At 40.2% G+C, this 15,013-nt stretch overlaps 1 protein-coding gene across 7 annotated transcripts in view; it reads right to left on the bottom strand.

Moving 5' to 3' along the window:
- The window catches only part of DST (dystonin), a 732,471-nt gene that overhangs the window by 533,859 nt on the left and 183,599 nt on the right, over window positions 1-15,013 (bottom strand). For all 7 annotated transcript variants that reach the window (XM_073589123.1, XM_073589125.1, XM_073589124.1 and 4 more), the window contains one exon: window positions 10,324-10,401. In XM_073589123.1, coding sequence (XP_073445224.1) covers window positions 10,324-10,401 — 78 coding nt within the window. The remainder of the gene's footprint in view (window positions 1-10,323; window positions 10,402-15,013) is intronic.

Raw genomic sequence — 15,013 nt, 5'->3', positions numbered from 1 at the left:
ACATATAATGGAGCCCAATGACAGGTTTCCGCACACAAACGAATTAATAGATCTAGACACATTAAATATATATATATATATATATATATATATATATTATACATGTCTATTACTTGTATACTAGTTTTCTGACTGAGCACTCCGCCCTTCATCAAGTGGTGATTTTAATCGCATTCAATCACGTTTGGTTCCTATCGTCCTATATATACAGGCTTTATCATGTTACTAGCCAGAGGTCAGTTCACACCAGGCAGTCAGTATAGGGACCCATTCAATCTGAGATCATCTTGTCGTTGGTGAATGGGCTCACATCTTTTGGCCAAATTTTGTACTAAGTATCTCATATGTTTTTCTAGAATACAAAAGCCATTATGCTATTCATATTTCACTTATTTCATATTTGATATGCCTTACAAAAGCCATTCTGAAATGTATTACTAAAGCCATTTTGCTATTCGTATTTCACATATTTCATATTTGGTGTGCTACCATTTTCTAATTTAATATGTAAGTTGCCTTTTGGTATGCACCTATTCAGATTAGTTCTAGATGTGCCGTCAGTTTTTTCTATTACTTGTATACATGTCATAGAGACACATTTATATATATATTTCTAATTCATACAGTTCTTAATTGCAGAATAGCCGCTGAAACATTAGCCGGCTTTTGTATAACATTCTCCTGCCCGACATGAAATGACACATGGTTTACATATAGTTAACCATTTAATTTCATGGGTTTTTTTTATGTCTATCACTATTAATTATATGAGGGCTTGTGGGTAAAATTTTGGAGTTGTAAGGGTTCATTTAAGGGGTTAATTCGTTGTATTAAATTGCGGGGACTCCCTGCAGCCTCAGTGACGTCAGCGGGAGTCCCCGCAATTTAATACAACGAATTAACCCCTTAAATGAACCCCTACAACTCCAAAATTTTACCCACAAGCCCTCATATAATTAATAGTGATAGACATAAAAAAAAAACATGAAATGAAATGGTTAACTATATGTAAACCATGTGTCATTTCATGTCGGGCAGGAGAATGTTATACAAAAGCCGGCAAATGTTTCAGCGGCTATTCTGCAATTAAGAACTGTATGAATTAGAAATATATATATAAATGTGTCTCTATGATATGTATAATATATATATATTTAATGTGTCAAGATCTATTAATTTGTTTCTTTATTTAACCGGACACTGTGATTTTACTGTATTTTGGAAAAAAAAATGCCGGCTTTTGGTGCGATTTTATCGCAACTCACACATCGGGTCCGTTTGCAATCCAATTTTTTCACACCCCCATAGACTTGCATTGTCGAATCCGATCCGAAAATCGGTGACAATCGCAGCATGCTGCGATTGTCTCGGTCCGAGGATCGGATCCGATCAAAAATCGCATGATGTGAGCTGCCCCATAGAATAACATTGGGACGAATGCAATGCGATTTTTTTTATAGCATTGCATTCGTCCGTTTTAATCGCCAGTGTGACCCCGGCCTGACACTGCTATCGGATCCATCAGTGGTGCAATTTGCATCGAATTAGACCTGCTACAAAAACATCTGCAAAATGCCCTCCCCAACTATCAGAGGATTGAAAGAGGAATCTGACAGCATGCGTTCACCCTGTTACTAAAACATCACAGTTTGAACCTTTTCAGCCCTCCCAAGTTCCAGGGCCCAGATGTGACTGCAACCAGTACCCACTATAGTTTTGCCCCTGAGCCCCGTAGTGAGAAGAGAGTCAAGCTCTGAACTCTCGAGTAGTCATCTTCAATCCCCAGCACTTCCCTACCGTGCTACTACAGGAAGCTAAAGAAAATCCCATATTACATTAGGTACCACTGACAGATTTGAACACCCTTATTCATGCAATGGTTTTTCTTATTTTTATTGAGACAGTTCTCTGTCATTATGAGATGTTTCTTGTGTAGCATCTTGGTAATGAGACACCGTTTTGTAGCCATCAGTTAAACCAGCTGATATTATTTTTCACTTAGTGTCAGGATTGCTTTCTGATTACTGATAGATTTCAGTTGGTGTAGTAACTTTCCATGCTTTTTGCACCTTTCTTTCTTCAAATGTTCAATATTGTTTCTCTATGTTATTTCTCACTGTTACGCAGAACTTAAAGGGAACCTGCAGGCTGGATTGTGCACAGTAACCTACAGACAGTGTCAGGTCTGCACCGTTATACTGATTGCAATGATACCTTGGATGATGAAATCTGTCTTGTGGTTGTTGTTTAATCTTTATTTTCTGTTTTCAGGTAATGAGATTCTGGTGCTTCGGGGCGGCCTGTGATGGGGTCTTTATGTGGTGCTCTGCTTACATAGGCATCTGTATGACTTATGACAGGTCACTGATCCCTCAGTGACCTGCCCCCTATTTTACAGACTGAATATAACATGTATTGAAAAAAAAAATATCATATTCATCAGGCAGGCATCACCTGCGCAGCAGCATGATCGCATCTATAATATGCATTAACCTCTTCCCAACATGCGCCATATATGTAAGGCGCTGCGGTCGCGGGGGGCTCACGGTGAAAACCGCTGCAATCAGGTGCGGGTGTCTGCTCTATGTGAGAGCTGACACTCTGCAGCAACGCCCACGATCGGTGCTAGCACCAATCACGGGGATTTAACCAATCTGATGCCGCTGTCAACAGTGACAGTGATCGCGTTGTCCTGATGGTCTCCATGGAGACCCCAGGCCGCAAAGTCCTTCAAGGAAGTTGGCGTGTCAGTGACTGATCAGAGACGTCAAACACTGATCTGATGTTCTGCAGTGCAGAAGCATTGCAGAGAATCAGATCAGCAATCTGATACTGTACAGTGAAGTCCCATCCTGGGACTATGTAAAAAAGTAAGAAAAAAAATATTAAAAAGTATATATATATATATATAATAAAAAAATCCCCAAATAAAGAACAAAAATATATTTATTTCTGTAAAAAAATACACATACCGTATTTGGTATTGTCACGTCCAAAATGACCCGCTCTATAAAACTGTCCCACTAGTTAACCCCTTCAGTGAACACTAAAACATTTTTTTTAAAAAGCGAGGAAAAAAACAAAATGCTTTATTATCATACCACAGAACAAAAAGTACAATAAAACGTGATCAAAAAGACGAATATAAATAAAAATGATACAGATGAAAATTACATCTTGTTCCACAAAAAAAAAATGCCACACGGCTCCATCAGCGGAAAACTAAAAAAGTAACAGCTCTAAGAGTAAAGCGATACAAAAAAAAATATTTTTTCCATAAAATAGTTTTTATTCTGCAAAAGTGACAAAACATAGACAAACAATTTAAATGGGGTATCGTTGTAATCGTACTGACCCGAAGAATAAGGCCGGGGTCACACTAACGAACGCAAAATACGGTCAGTAGTTTACATGCGTAATACGGATGAATGGCCCCTAAACAGTGCTCCGTATGTCATCCGTAATCAAGGTGTGGTCGCGTATTTTGCGCATGTAAGCATCCGTATGTAATCCGTATGGCATCCGTATGGTGAGATTTTCTCGCAGGCTTGCAAAATGGACATATAATGGAGCCCTATGACAGGGTTTCTTACAGAAACCAAAGAATAGATATAGACACATAGAATGCACAAATATTTATATTTTTATATATATATATATATATATATATATATATATATATATATATATATATGTATGTGTATTCTATGTGTCTATATCTATTCTTTCGTTTCTTGTGGAAACCTGGTGCGTATTTCTCGCAGGTCACATGTGTGGTCCGTGTGTAATCCGTATTTTTTGCGCACCCATAGACTTGCATTGGCGTACTACGGCCGTAGTACGCTGACAATCGCAGCATGCTGCGATTGGCACGGAGCGTAGAATACGGATGAGAAATATACGGCTGGTGCGAGGGACCCCATAGAGAATCATTGGTCCGTGTCTAATGCGTGCTTTTAGCGCCTCTCACTCGGCCGTATTCCTCGCCAGTGTGACCCCGGCCTTACTATATTTTACCACATGCGGAACGGTATGAAAAAAATCCCCCAAAAAGCAATTCCTGAATTGCTGGTTTTTGTTCATTCTATTTCCCAAAAATCGGAATAGAAAGTGTTAAAAAATGTAATGTGCCCGAACATGATATCAATAAAAAAAGTTAGCCCTTCCCGCAAAAAAACAACCCATCACATGACTCTGTTGGCCGAAATATGGAAAAATTATAGCTGTATAAATATGGTGATGAAAAAACTAACTTTCACAACAATAAAAAGCATCTTGTAGTGTGTGACAGCAGCCAAACATAAAAACCCGATATGAATCTGGCATCACTGTAATCGCAACGACCCAAAGAATAAAGACATCTTATCACTTATACCGCATGATGGAAAGGCGTAAAAAATAAATAAAACCAATTCTTCACATGCTGTTGATGTTTTCATTCTGCCTCCCAAAGATCGCAATAAGGCTCAGTGCACATTTATCCTGCGCTCTACGCTGAGCGCTTACATTGGAGTTTCCGTGTAAATCTCTGAAATATGTGTTTCAGACAGAACCCGCAGAGGAAAATTCCTTATAATGAGGCAGATGGAGGAACTGTTGACGCCATAGGACCTGTGATCCGTCGGTGTGTGTCTTTTTAGGATTTCATAAAAGTGCCGTCAGCCACAGTTTTGTAAACTTCTGAAAAGGACAATGCTGTACAGAGGCCAGAGGGAGTCCACAGTAACTCTGCTGCCTCATTATAGTGAATGGATCCATAGGGGGTTTCATCTGTCACATCATTCTAAGATTTAGATAGAAACCCCAAAGTAAGTGCTCAGCGTAGAGCGCCAGATAAATCTGATCATAAATGTTATGTAAAATGTTCCCAAAAAAAGCTTCAACTCAACCCACAAAAAAAGCTAGCCTTCACTCAGGTCCATCATCTGTTAAAGGTAATATAGTGGGCTTCCATGTTACTGGTAGCACAAAGGCTATGGAAAAGTGAAATGGCTCCACGCCCCCCCAAAAAAATTCAGCAAAAGCTGCTCTCCCAAATCCAAATGCCCCCCTCACTTCTGAGCCCCAGTATGCCTAAACCACATTCAGCGCCCACTTTTGGCATTTCTGTAGTGATGAGAGCCTGCCTAAATTACAGGTGCATGTCTCCAAAAGCATGAGCTAGTCATAATGTACTGATCACTACAATGTACTGGTTACCATAACGGCAGTTTGCAATTTTTACTCAGCAACATTCACTGCTGCTTGTTTCTGGAACACACCCATGAATTCAAAATCGTTACTACATCTGTAGATAAATTCCCAAAGGGTTATAATTCCCTAAATGGGGTCACTTTAGGGGGGAATTCAGCTTTTCTAACACTTATGGGATTTGTATATGGAATCTGCAAACTATTCTAGGAAAAGCTGTGCTTCAGGAGGCAAATAGTGCTCCATTCCTTCCGAGTCTCTCTGTATGGCTAAACTGTACTGTATATCCACATATGGGGTATTTCAAAATTCAGCAGAAATTGTGGGACAAATTCTGGTGCCATTTTTACCCATTTTCCAGTATGAAAATGTAAAACTTTGGGCTAACACACAATCTTGGAGGCAAAAATGTAAATTATTTTTTGTTCACTGCCCAATGGTATCAAATTCTGTGACACACCTGTGGTGTCAAAATGATTAATGCACCCCTAGATGAATTAATTGAGAGGTTTAGCTTGTAAAATGGGGTCACTTATGGGGGGTTCTGCTGTTTTGGCTCCTTAAGGGCTCTACCAATCTAACATGGCACCCTCAAACAAGTGCAGCAAAATCTGCACTGTAATATCTTAGCTACGCCTCAAAAGTAGTTTTCGACAACATATGGGTTATGAACTCAGGAGAAATTGCACAACAAATTTTGAGGTCCATTTTCTCCTGTTACCCTTGTGAAAATACAACATTTGGAATTAGTTAAAAGATTTTTGTGGGAAAAATGTGATTTTTTATTTTCACGGCTTAACGTTATAAACTTCTGTGAAGGACCTGGGGGTTCAAGGTGCACAATACACATCTAGAAAAGTTCCCTAAGGGGTCTAGTTTCCAAAATGGTGTTACTTGTGAGGTGTTTCCATTGGTAAAGGCACATCAGGGGCTCTTCAAACACGACATGGAGTCCACTAATTATTCCAGCAAATTTTGCATTCAAAAAGTCAAATGGCGCTTCTTCCATTTCAAGCCCTGCCGTGTGCCCAAACAGTGGCTTTCCCCTTAAATGGGGTATCGGCGTGCTCAGAAGAAATTGCACAGCAAATTGTATGGTCCATTTTTTCCTAACACCCTTGTGAAAATGAAAAAAAAATTAGGCTTAAAGGAAAACTTTTGTGAAAGAAAGTTAAATGTTTACTTTTAACTTCCATGTTCCATTAATTCTTGTGAAGTACCTGAAGGGTTAATGAACTTCTTGAATGTGGTTTTGAGTACCTTCAGTGGTGCAGAGTTTAGAATGGTGTCACTTTTGGATGTTTTCTATCATATAGGCCCCTCAAAGTCACTTCAAATGGGAGGTGGTCCCTAAGGGTACATTCCCACAGTCAGTAAGCGCTGGGGGTTGGACGCTGTGTACATCCGCTGCGTTCAAATTTAATAGCACAGTGGATGGGATTTCAAGAATTTCCATGCCCACTATGAATGCTGAGATGCCCACGGTTCATCCGTGGATGCGCATCTTTCCAGACTGCAGCATGTTAATTTATTTTGCAGAGACGGGAGTCTATGCAAGATAAATCTCACCCATACAATATATTGGACCCGGTGATTCTACACGGTTCAGTGAACACATGTGGAATCACCGTCGTTCAAAAGTCGGCAGTGCTTTGGACGCAGCGGACATGTGCTGCCAATTACTAACCGTGTGCACCCGGCCTTAAAAATTTTGCTGTAAAAGTGAGAAATTGCTGGTTAACTTTTAACTCTTACAAATTCCTAACAAAAAAAATTATGTTTAAAAAATTGTGCTGATGTAAAGTAGACTTGTGGAAAATGTTATTTATTAGCTATTCTGTGTGAGATGCCTCTTTGATTTAAGGGCATAAAAATTATAAGTTTAAAAATTGCAACATTTATCAAATTTCCATTTTCTTACAAATAAATGCAAGTCAAATCAAATTAATTTCACCACTATCATGAAATACAATATGCCATGAGAAAACAGTATTAGAACCAGTGGGATCCATTGAAGCGTTCCAGAGTTACATTATAAAGTGACAGTGGTCAGAATAGTAAAAATTGGCCTGGTCAGGATGGTGAAAACAGGCTTTGGGGTGAATGGTTTAAATTATTTTATTTAGTGATATAACAGTGGGTACAAAAAGTATTCAGACCCCTTTAAATTTCTCACTCTTTATTTCATTGCACCCACTTGGTAAATTCAAAAAAGTTCATTTTTTTCTTTAATGAACATTCTGCGCCCCACCTTGACTGAAAAATGAAACAGAAATGTAGTTAATTTTGCACATTTATTAAAAAAGAAAAACTGAAATATCACATGGTCATAAGTACTCAGACCCTTTGCTCACACACTCATATTTAAGCCACATGCTGTCAATTTCCTTGTGATCCACCTTGAGATGGTTCTACTCCTTCATTGGAGTCCAGCTGTGTTTAATTATACTGATAGGACTTGATTTGTAAAGCCACACACCTGTCTATATAAGACCTCACAGCTCACAGTGCATGTCAGACCAAATGAGAATCATGAGGTCAAAGGAACTGGCCAAGGAGCTCAGAGACAGAATTGTGGCAAGGCACACATCTGGCCAAGGTTACAAATACATTTCTGCAGTACTCAAGGCTCCTAAGAGCACAGTGGCCGCCATAATCCTTAAATGGAAGAAGTTTGGGACCACCAGAAGTCTTCCTAGACCTGGCCATCCAGCTGAACTGAGCAATCGTGGGAGAAGATCCTTGGTGAGAGAGGTAAAGAACAATCCCAAGATCACTGTGGCTGAGCTCCACAGATGTAGTAGTGAGATGGGAGAAAGTTCCACAAAGTCAACTATCACTGCAGTCCTCCACAGATCGGACCTTTATGGCAGAGAGGCCTGACGCAAGCCTCTCAGTGGCAGACATATGAAAGCCCGCAAATAGTCTGCTAAAAAAAACATATGAAGGACTCCCAGACTACGAGAAATAAGATTCTCTGGCCTGATGAGACGAAGACAGAACTTTTTGGTGATAATTCTAAGCGGTATGTGTGGAGAAAACCAGGCACTGCTCATCACCTGCCTAATACAATCCCAACAGTGAAACATGATGGTGGCAGAATCATGCTATGGGGGTGTTTTTCAGCTGCAGAAACAAGGTGACTGGTTACAATTGAAGGAAACATGAATGCGGCCAAGTACAGAGATATCCTGGATGAAAACCTCTTCCTGAGTGCTCTGGACCTCAGACTTGGCAGAAGGTTCATGTTCCAACAAGACAATGACCCTAAGCACACAGCTAAAATAACAAAGGAGTGGCTTCGGAAGAACTATGTGACCATTCTTGACTGGCCCAGCCAGAGCCCTGACCTAAACCCAATTGAGCATCTCTGGAGAGACCTGAAAATGGCTGTCCACCAACGCTCACCATCCAACCTGATGGAACTGGAGAGGATCTGCAAGGAAGAATGGCAGAGGATCCCCAAATCCAGGTCTGAAAAAATTGTTGCATTATTTCCAAGAAGACTCATGGCTGTATTAGCTCAAGAGGATGCTTCTACTCAATACTGAGCAAAGGGTCTGAATACTTATGACCATGTGATATTTCAGTTTTCCTTTTAAATAATTTTGCAAAGATTTGTACATTTATTTTTTTTTCAGTCAAGATTGGGTGCAGAGTGCACATTAATGAGAAAAAAATGAACTTTTTTGAACTTACCAAATGGATGCAATGAAACAGAGTGAAAAAATTTAAAGGAGTCTGAATACTTTCCATACCCACTGTACATTTATTGTGAAAAACAATTCTATCGATCCAATAGATGCTACTGCGCAGGCACTCTCTTGATGAAGACGATTTTTTTCTTCTAGAAAAATAGCGCAGGCGGCGCCAATTTGATACATCATTTTTTTCACAATAAAAGTTTATCACTAAATAAAATAATTACATGGACATTATAGATATGATCATGCTGCAGCACAGGCGCTGACGCCTGCCTGCTGAATGTGATTTTTTTTTTCAATACATATTATATTCAGTATGTAAAATAGGTGACGGTGACCTGTCATAAGCCATCAGTATGAATACAAGAATTTACACAAGAATCTCATCAACTGAAAACTACAAATAAAGATTAAACAGCAACACAGGACGGATTTATGGTTTGATTTGTTTGCCTGTGTAAAGTGTATGTATATATATATATATATATATATATATATATATATATATATATATATAATGCTCAATGTGGGTGGGTGTGTGTGTGTGTGTGTGTATGTCCGGGATTGGCATCCGCACCGTCGCAGTTACAGCCACAAAATTTGGCACAGTCACACGTCTGGACCCCGAGAGTGTCCTAGGCTATGTTGTGAGGCGAAATTTTAACCCCACACGTTCCAATTCACCAAACAATTTTGTCCCTATCTACATAATGGGGAAAAAGTGTGTATCAAGCCCCGCCCCTCATTATGATGTCTTAATGGTTGCCATAGCGACGCTGATGTCATCATAGGTTGCAAGCCCCGCCGCTCATTATGATGTCATAATGGTTGACCATGGGATGGAGGATGTGTGATGGGTATATGGGCACTGGACTATGGGATGGAGGATATGTATGATGGGTATATGGGCACGGGACTATGGGATGGAGGATGTGTGATGGGTATATCGGGCACTGGACTATGGGATGGAGGATATGTATGATGGGTATATGGGCACGGGACTATGGGATGGAGGATATGTATGATGGGTATATGGGCATGGGACTATGAGATGAAGGATGTGTGATGGGTATATGGGCACTCGACTATGGGATGGCGAATATGTATGATAGGTATATGGGCAAGGGACTATGGGATGGAGGATGTGTAATGGGTATATGGGCATGGGACTATGGGATGGAGGATGTGTGATGGGTAAATGGGCACTCTACTATGGGATGGAGGATATGTATGATGGGTACATGGGCACGGGCCTATGGCATCGTGGAAATGTATGATGGGTATATGGGCATGGGACTATGGGATGGAGGATAATTACAATTTGCTATAACTAACCACAGTTAGTTACTATGCCCGGGCAGCGCCGGGCTCTTCAGCTAGCATATGTGTGTGTGTGTATATATATATAGCAAAGAATGAAATGCATTACCTGTCGCTTTTTCAAATAATCAAGTGCAATTTGTACATTCTGTAGTCTGTGAAAGCGCATTCGGCCTTTTTCTCGGGGCTGAAAATAGAAAACAGAAAAGAAGATTGTAACAAAGATTGTAGCTACATCCTACAACCAGCCTTGTATTTTTTGCTTGTTTGTTTTCAAACTGATATGAATAAGTTCCTACAAGTCACAATATTAAATAAAGATAAACTACCGTATATACTAAACTTTACCTAAAACAATTCGACCATGTGGATCAGGATTATCAGGTTCTCTTTGAATGCATTACAAGTTCATTATACAGTTTACTTAATATTGCGATTCTATAGGAACCAATTCTAAGGGGTCTGAAAACTCTTTAGGACAGAAATGAAAAAAGAAAAAAAACAAGACATTTTTTCCACGATAAGTCATTAGATATTTTATCAGGAAAAGAACATGATCAGTGACCACCAGCTTTCCTGGTGAGAACTTTATAAACCAACAATATCTCAACTTTCAGACCCCTCTGGATAAATTCTGCTTTTTGAAGACACGTTGCTAGTGGTGTTAACGTGATGTACGCAAGGCACCTGCATTTTCAGTAACATTATATTTAGATCTGTGAATATAATACATTGCAGCCATTAACTAGAACGAAGAAAAAAAAGCCAAAGCACATGTATCATATGTGTATCTATTAACATGAAGGTAAACCAGTAAGAACTGGTAACTGATGGCTCTGGAGAGTCCACAGGCTAACTACACTACATAAAAAGTCCACTGGTTTTCCTTCATGTTAAGTTAATGGGGTCATGCATGTCTCCCACCAATCGGGATACAGGACGATTGTAGGATGAGGTCAGAGCGAGAAGCTTCTACTGGAACACTGTAGGCTGAGGGCTGGAGAGGGATGTCTATAATGGGAGATTGCAGAATAAATAGAGCATGATGTCTATACTTGTACACTTTATGATGAGGGTTGGAGTGTGACGTCCAAGCTGGATGCCTGTAGGCTAAGAGTCAGCGTGAGATATCTATACCGGAAGATGATGCCTACACTGGAGGGTCCCATTGTGATGTTTATGAGAGATATCGGTAAGTTAAGAGTCAGTACGGTGATACCGGTATGGGAACATTATGGGATGAGGACTGAGATATACTATCACATAATAAGGAAGGTACAGATGAACATGTTTGATAGCAATCTTTAATGTTCAGCTCATAATTAGCATTATCACCTATTAGTGTGACTGCACTACATTTACTCAACCAGAACAAGTCTTTGGAGCTATCACACATGAGAATCTGGAAAACCATTGTGAGATCTGGGGACACATCTGCTTTAATGCCTCATTCAGTCGTCCGTGAGTCACATATGTGTTCCATGCATATATCAGGTACCCACTATTGGCCATGGACCAGTACACATCTTTGTTTTTTTGGCGGACTGAATGATCAGAAAAAAAGTCACGGACATCTTTTTTGATCTGAGTCACGAATTAGAGTTGCTCATACAAATCTATGGGTACATATAAAAAACAGACGTCATACAGACATTATTAGTGTGCAGTTCGTGTGCTGTCCATGATTAACAATGTAATACATAGGAGAAGAAGCTTTGCAGTGACGAATTACTGATGGTAAAAACTGATACACGGACCACATACTGACGAAACTTGGATCCATAACACTGATGAACAACGGTCTATGTTTACTACAAAGATCACAAAGTTCTGGTTGAGGCCTAGAACTAATGGAAATATCTTTCATAGCAATGGTTACACTTTAGTACACCGCTTGTACCACAAGATGGCAGCGTTACACTAAAGCACACACCCTTGCTAGCCTATGGATGCCATTGTTGTGATCAATTCCCCACTTGTGCGATCCATGAAAGTGAAGGCCAAATATTCAATGAATTCCACTTGTGCAATCTATGGAAGTGACGTTTTATTCACACCCAGCACATAACAAGTGTAATACAACCACGCATCTCATCCTCTCCAAGTTCCAATAAAACGGAGTAAAATCAGAAAGTGTCTAATTTCTCCACACACCTTCCAAATGATTTGCCAAAGCAACACAAAATGAACATGCCAATTGCTAATAAAAGCTATATTTATGCCAACAGAAATTCACACAGCCAGAGAAAGAGGGACAGAGAAAAGGTCAGGGAAAGCAAACTGCAAATATAAGACAGAGAACTGGGGAGCGGGATGCAGTGGAGGACAAGCGTTCTGACTGTGAATAATCTGACTGGCAGTGATATACTGTCCAAAGACGAGAACATAGCAAACACAGCTTCCATTAGACCACGTGCACACTATCAGTATTTTACCTCAGTATGTGTAAGCCAAAACCAGGAGAGGGTGATAAATCCAGCAGTGGCGACGTGTTTCTATTCTACTTTTCCTCTGACTGTTCCTCTCCTGGTTTTTGGCTTACAGATACTGATGTAAAATACTGAACGTGTGAACGTGGCCTTACGCAGATTATCTCACAGCCATGGTTTGAAAATGCACAAGGATCACTACCACAGATCTGCTCAGGAAACATATGCCTTCTGTATCAACACAACACTACATAAGTACAGGCTTTAAAGGGGTTGTTCGGGATTTTAAGAATATAAAGTAAAAAAAATAAACAATGAATCACCTGTTAAATTCTTTGCCATTCCAGCACCGCCACTCAGGTGGTTCCCATCGGCCCTGCAGTCGTGATGCCACACACACTTTTTTGGATTAAGTTGGAGATAGGCCCCAGGCTGTTCCCTACATTGGCCCCTCACTTCCACACCATTGCCCAGCCTGTGAGTAAATCACTTACCTGATGGCAGTGTTCCTATGTACTAAACGTGTACAATCATCGATAACATTACCAGACTGTGTACAAACAAATCTTACAGAAATTGGTAATGGTAATACCAAATTTTCAATCGGGCCTGAAATATCCAGATAATCTCTGTGGGATATACCCTACATATTTACTGGAGCAGACATGTTAGGAGAGGTGACAGCTCTTATGTAAATCCAGTAAATTAAAGGTGTCATCTTCTAGTTGTACATGCTCCCTTTCCTTTTATTCTCCATCTTAGCCACACAGCTATGACAACTTCTCACAATGGCAGAGCTTTATACCAAGTCATGAATTGCCCTCACTCCACAGCATCTATAGCTGTTTTTAGCTGGAGCAGAGCTGGATCCTACCTGCCTTATTATTTTGTAGGCCTCAGCCCAGGAGAGATAAGTTTGTTATTGTGTGATCAGAGGACTTTGACTTCTATGAGCATATGGGGTCATATAACTTGTTCAAAATGTACAAAGAACCTAACATTTATAACCACAGTCCCTGGCGGCACACTAGGCACTGGGTCCTGGAAGTGGAAGGCATCAGAACCCACAGCAGCAATTCCTGAACCAGCGAGTCAGGAGGGTAAATATAATGAGTAATTGTGTGTATATATATATATATATATATATATATATATATATATATATATATATATATATATATATATATATATATATATATATATATACACACACATACATATACACACACACAGTACAGACCAATAGTTTGGACACACCTTCTCATTCAAAGAGTTTTCTTTATTTTCGTGACTATGAAAATTGTAGATTCACTCTGAAGGCATCAAAACTATGAATTAACACATGTGGAATTATATAATTAACAAAAAAGTGTGAAACAACTAAAATATGTCTTATATTCTAGGTTCTTCAAAGTAGCCACCTTTTGCTTTGATTACTGCTTTCCACACTCTTGGCATTCTCTTGATGAGCTTCAAGAGGTAGTCACCGGAAATGGTCTTCCAACAGTCTTGAAGGAGTTCCCAGAGATGCTTAGCACTTGTTGGCCCTTTTGCCTTCACTCTGCGGTCCAGCTCACCCCAAACCATCTCGATTGGGTTCAGGTCTGGTGACTGTGGAGGCCAGGTCATCTGGCATAGCACCCCATCACTCTCTTTCATGGTCAAATAGCCCTTACACAGCCTGTAGGTGTGTTTGGGGTCATTGTCCTGTTGAAAAATAAATGATGGTCCAACTAAATGCAAACTGGATGGAATAGCATGCCGCTGCAAAATGCTGTGGTAGCCATGCTGGTTCAGTATGCCTTCAATTTTGAATAAATCCCCAACAATGTCACCAGCAAAGCACCCCAACACCATCACACCTCCTCCATGCATCACGGTGGTAACCAGGCATGTAAAGTCCATCCGTTCACCTTTTCTGCGTCGCACAAAGACACGGTGGTTGGAATCAAAGATCTCAATTTGGACTCATCAGACCAAAGCACAGATTTCCACTGGTCTAATGTCCATTCCTTGTGTTCTGTAGCCCAAACAAGTCTCTTCTGCGTGTTGCCTGTCGTTAGCAGTGGTTTCCTAGCAGCTATTTTACCATGAAGACCTGCTGCACAAAGTCTCCTCTTAACAGTTGTTGTAGAGATGTGTCTGCTGCTAGAACTCTGTGTGGCATTGACCTGGTCTCTAATCTGAGCTGCTGTTAACCTGCGATTTCAAAGGCTGGTGACTCGGATGAACTTATCCTCCGCAGCAGAGGTGACTCTTGGTCTTCCTTTCCTGGGGCGGTCCTCATGTGAGCCAGTTTCTTTGTAGCGCTTGATGGTTTTTGCCACTGCACTTGGGGACACTTTCAAAGTTTTCCCAATTTTTCGGACT

This window comes from Dendrobates tinctorius, unplaced genomic scaffold, assembly GCF_039654945.1.
Source record: "Dendrobates tinctorius isolate UK_male_01 unplaced genomic scaffold, ASM3965494v1 ptg000107l, whole genome shotgun sequence".
In the NCBI taxonomy this organism is placed as follows: domain Eukaryota; kingdom Metazoa; phylum Chordata; class Amphibia; order Anura; family Dendrobatidae; genus Dendrobates; species Dendrobates tinctorius.
The sequence above is the reverse complement of the archived record's forward strand: the minus strand, read 5'-3'. Positions and strand labels throughout refer to the sequence as shown.